General features: G+C 32.9%; 1 protein-coding gene across 2 annotated transcripts in view; it reads right to left on the reverse strand.

Annotated features, from left to right (window-relative positions):
- Positions 1–1,468, reverse strand: part of LOC112465789 (lysosomal alpha-mannosidase-like) — a 5,227-nt gene extending 3,759 nt beyond the window's left edge. Inside the window, exons 1-2 of one of the 2 annotated variants that reach the window (XM_025033515.1) lie at positions 1,249–1,468; positions 329–431 (exon numbers count right to left, since the gene is read on the reverse strand). In XM_025033515.1, coding sequence (XP_024889283.1) covers positions 329–431; positions 1,249–1,371 — 226 coding nt within the window. In that variant the 5' untranslated portion in view covers positions 1,372–1,468. The remainder of the gene's footprint in view (positions 1–328; positions 432–1,248) is intronic. The other variant, XM_025033514.1, reaches the window with a different exon arrangement.
- Between the last annotated feature and the right edge of the window lie 4,197 nt (positions 1,469–5,665).

The following is a 5,665-nucleotide window of genomic DNA, read 5'->3' on the forward strand; positions in this document are numbered from 1 at the left end:
ATATATATATATATATATATATATATATATATATATATATATATATAAGAAAATAATAAACGTAACGAAAAATAATGCGTGCGGTTATGAATATTAATTAAAATATGATAATTGTGTGCAAAATGCATTTTTTCTCTGGGAAAAATAAATACAGTTATAACTGTACTTATTTATTTGTCCCAGAGTTCTCACATAAATTTTATAATTTTATCACGTGCCCTCTCTCGAAAGCATAGATAAAGATTTTTTTTTCTGTCATTCATATTTGAATTATTACAATAGTTTTATTATTTATTCTCTCACATGATTAGTTTTACTGTTTACTTACTTCCAAAGTAATACTGATCCACGGTTTTCAACCAACCGACATCGTCATGAGTATGCGGGACCATATGAATGTTAAGTTTATTCGGATCCACGGCATGGCATGCCTAAAATTAATAAAGCATGTACCACATCTATTTTACTTATTTTATAATTAGTTATCAAGTTTTAAAATACGTATTATATGAATTAAATTAATTTACGTTGTAAACGCAATTTTAGTTATTGCGCAGAAGCAGATATTTGTGAACGAAAAATTGACACCAATCTGTAAGGACGTTCTCCGGAAAATCTATTTTCTCTAGATTTTCTTGAAACTGTAAATATATGTTAATTTAGGTGTGCTTTATGCGTGGTATAAATTTCAGTACCTTTTGCGGTATTAAAAATCGAGATACTGAGCTCCAAAGTTTCAACTTTTAACATGGGATTCCTATTCCTATTGTAAAACAGACATTATAATAAATTGTGAAAAAAGTTTTCTCTAAATGTTTTTGAAAAACTAATATATGATGCTCTATAAAAATAGAAATAATATGCTCAATACCCTTGCGGTACTCGTTTTCGAGAAATACTTGTGTAAAGTACGCGATTTGATGAGTTTTTCGCTCGGTTCAGAGTGACAGAATAGGAGAGGCGTCAGTTACTTGGCGACTCACACCCCTGTTGAGCTGCCCCTCTCATTATAATTGGTTCTTACACTTAGATCCGGAGAAGAAACAAAGATAAGAACCAATCATATTAAAGAATCACTGACCGCTCACTCAACAGTTGCGTTTCCTGAATGCGACCATTATATGTAATATTTTGTATATAAACATCTTTTTAAGCACGAATACAAGTTGAGCACGACTGGAGCCGGAGAACGTCCTTACGATTTGCATCGCATTCCTAATAACTCCAGTTAGCAATTAATTTACGTACCTCATGGCACTTAGTAGGTGCTGCGTCTGGTGTGGTTCGTGGTATTCGCGCTGCATCGCCGGGAGCGAGAAACTGCGCGAATACCAGCGACAGAAGAAGAAGCAGAAATTCGTATCGCAACATAGCGTTGCTTCTTCTGACGTGCAACGTATGACTAATGAGATAATTGAAGCTGCCGCCCTATACTTATACCGTTGACGGACTTGGAGCGTGCCAGTGTGATAGCTTGCCACAGCAGATAAAAGACGATATAGACCGATGATGGTCGCCAATGCAATAGCGTAGGCGATAATTTAATTCAAAAATTCTTCGATTCAAAATACTTTAACAGCATTCAATATAATAATATAATAATTTTAAAAAATATTAACATAAAAAATATATTTATTAGGCTGTTCTTCCAAAAACGTCCGTGCTTCGATTTAGGTGAAACTTTTGTGAATAGGATAAAATTGTGGATAGGATATGTCCTTTTAGATAAAAAAGACATATACCAAAAGGATTTTTTGCGACTCCAAAAGTTTAGCAACTTTTTTAACATTTTTAACTTGCTGCCTCCGCGCATACATATGTTTTTGTTATTTAAAAGGAACCTATTCACAAAGTTTCATCTAAATCGGAGCACGGACGTTTTCGGAAGTTTCGCCATTTATTATATTATTGTTCAACATTTTTCCTAAAAATTATAGATATCACAAAATCGTGTTAACTAAAATAAAATTTACATACACTATGTAACACTTTTATTATCATGCTTTGATATTAAAAATATTATATCTGATAAAGTATGATATGGTTCTGTAATCTGATTGTAAAGTCGAATATCTCAAGAAAAATATGTAACATTCTGAGATGTTTTTCATCAAGAAATTCTTGATGTGAACAGATAACAGACACAAGAAGGTTCAATTTTATTATGGCAAGAGTTGCAATCCTTAAGAAATTATTGTATATATTGACATGAACTAACGTGAATGTTAATAAATAATAGAAATTATAAGCATTCTGCTATATTAAGAACAAAAATAAGTTATCTTACTATAATGCCAAAAAAATTATAAAAAATAATTACAAGTTTTTATTACCTATATTAAAAATCTACAATATACCAAAGAGCTTGCAACCTATATTTTTTTATAAAATTATTTACATTAGTTTGAAAGTGAAAATTGGAATATGGTATTCAAATTGAAATGTAATATTCACTTTATAAACTCTAAAACTTACCAAATAATTATAAACTATTAATTAATTATAAGCAGCTCGCGTATAGATATCCAGTTTATCTTACTGCTACCGTGTATACACTTGGCACAAGTTACGTGACTCTTTTAGAGACCATTTCGTTCAAAGTCAAATGGTAAGATATTCTCTCTTGAACAATTATATGAAACGTAAATATTGTAGTACTTACATTTCATATAACTGTTTTTTCGACTTATGTGTATTATTGTTATATTATCATTGTATTGTAATTAGAGTTTCTGAGAACGCGGATATCTTCTGTAGGACAAATATATTTTGTCAACATTTCTCTGTCATTAAAACAATCTAAAGTGACAATATTCATGATTATATATATATAATACATTAATATAAATATTAATATTAACATTTATTTATAAGGACTAATAAATAAATCTTAATTTTATAAATTCTTGTTTTAATCTTTTATTTTGTATCCTCGATGTAAAATAGTATATATAAAATCTTTATATAAAAGAATACTAATTTCTTTTTAACTTTTTTTAATGTCTATATATTTGTATCACATTGTTTTTTAAGGAAATTAGGGAATATGAACTAATAAATATGTTATGTGTTAAATTTTTCAACAATTTAAGATAAAGGAAGATCATCATCAATTATTATGCAAATAAGAGATGATACTCACCTCAAAGTTGCTCCGCCGGGGCCCGATGTCTCTCTCAGACCTCCTCCTCCTATCAGGGTGTCAGGTATCCTCCTCCTCATCCTCCTCCTCTTCTCATCGCACAAGACACTCGCAGATAATAAACTTTAAGCGACGCGAATATATATACAAAATTATGAAGCATTCACAAACGGGCAATTTATCCACGCCGTTCTGAATAACACATTCGAATCACTTGATAAATCGATAATATCACTCAGCCCTTTTTTTCTCTACGGAAAGGATCGGAGATAAATCACACGATAATTTCGGTACAGCGTTCAAAGCACGACACGAGATAAATGAATTACGTTCGAATCCAACATATTACGGGACGAGCGATTATCGCCCGCGAATATCACACAACGAATTAAAAGTCACTCACAATTGTGATCTCACAATTACTTTCGCCTCGATGTTTCCGCCTCGAGCGAGCGCGACACATTTATTAATTCCGACAAACACTTAATTGATACACTTTTACATTATTGAGCACGTACGGCGCACGGCGCGTACTCGCGTAGTCGATTATTTCCGCGGCTTGCGGAACGAGGAGCAGGAGCGCCAATCATAGAAACGAATGCGTTCCGAATAACACAGTACGGAGCACAAACACTTTCTACCTGTGCGAGAACTGCGAGATTCATCGGGCAAATGATAGCTGAATAACTTCCGCAGGTATCCGAACGTTGACGGAAACGAGTGGCAAAAACAATCGGCCGCGCAGTGACTTTGAACGTATGTTGTTTCTAAGTTCAACGGTCGCGCCTAGTATGGCGTCTGGTATGCCGCGCCGCCGCGCCGGCAGCTCGGAGCGGCCAAACGTGATTGGCCGGATCCGGGGGCTCGACTCGCGAGCCAATTGCGTTCGACGTCTCACTCGTCTCGCAAGTAAATACGTGACATGTTCAACGATCGGTGCGAGACGTCGCTCGCGTAATTCTTTTCTCGTGAACGGAAAGAAATCCGGTTGCAGAGTGTTGTAAAGTGAACGTACGCCGAATATTCCGTTCCTTCTTGTATCGAGTGCAACGAGTGGGATGCTGTCGCTGAACAAAATAAATGCCGATGAATGCCGTGCTGTGGATGCCGTATATACGTATCAACCTCCCGGCTGTGATTTGTCGGGTCTCCTGCAGTGCTCCGTGATCGGTGAGTAAATTTTACGTGAGAAATAAATGTTTCGGAGCGCGATACATCCGAATCTTAATAGAACCGTTGTCACCCGCGTGTCACAGTGAAACGATAATCTCGAAATTCGCGTCTCTTGTCTTCGTTTTGATTTTTACTCCGAATAAAAATGAAGACACACGCTTTAATGAATAGCTTGACCATCTCGTTAAACGTGGAAATTAATAATTAATTGAGTGATTAAAGAGAACGATCGCGCGTTTGGCGTTCTCACTTTGTCGCGATCGCGAATGATCGCGAACAAGGGAGCGAGCTAATTTTGTTTTGAAATGCGTATGAATTTAACATCGAGAGTGCGAACAAGCTCGAATGTGGGAATATAATTTCGTTTTTCGTTAAAGAACCAGGCATGTGATTCGCTCGTTCACGTAATTTGTCACATAAATGTTTATTTGTACGTGTGCTTCAGATCTTTATTCCAATTAACCTCTACTTTTACATACGAGTTGTATTTGTATTAAACGTACAGTGTATACTTCGCTATGAAATATAACATGTAACTTTCATTAAATATTAACTTTAAGAAAATTAACATTAAATTGTATCGTTTTTTTAAATAAAATTTCATTTTTATAAAAATTTCTTCGCGATCATTCTCACAGCGCGATGATCGAGCATACCATATAAAAGACAAAAAACCTTCGCCTCCAAGATACTTAAAAGTTATATAAAACATTATCTGTTAATAAAGTTTTTGATAAAGTTTTTCAACATTTGCAAACATTTTATTTATATTTTTGATATTTGATTTTGATTTTTGATTTATTTATATTTACGTTGAAATTTAACGCATTTTTGTGTTTAAGTAGAATGTTCTCTACTTTTAATTATTTCACTATCTTCATAATTAAAGTTTGAAATCAAGATATTTGCTTTTTTTATTCCATTTACAAGCCGAGAACGATTTTTTTTATTGTATAGGTGATTACAAATAATTTTTTTAGAACAGGATTTTTTAAATTATTTTAATGTTATATTTTATTTTTTAGTCGGCATTTAAATCTTTTTTGGAGCTATTGCTTTATATTGACACGGCAAAAATTACGAATAATGGTTAATTTGAAAATAATTGTATTAAAAAACAGTGTTTTTTAATTCGGAATTAAGACTAATCTTTTTTGATAGTTATTATATTATTATATTATTTAATATATTATTTAATAGTTATTAATGTATTATTTTATAAGTAGCTTTTTCTCCTATATTAATTTTTCAAGAATATATGTTTTAATTTCAAAACAATGCATGTTTTACGATAGCTTATAATACAATACAAAAATATAAATTAACGATGAAGTAAGCTACTTACTTTTG

Source organism: Temnothorax curvispinosus, unplaced genomic scaffold (assembly GCF_003070985.1).
Source record: "Temnothorax curvispinosus isolate PA1 unplaced genomic scaffold, ASM307098v1 QBEX01015524.1, whole genome shotgun sequence".
NCBI classification, from domain to species: domain Eukaryota; kingdom Metazoa; phylum Arthropoda; class Insecta; order Hymenoptera; family Formicidae; genus Temnothorax; species Temnothorax curvispinosus.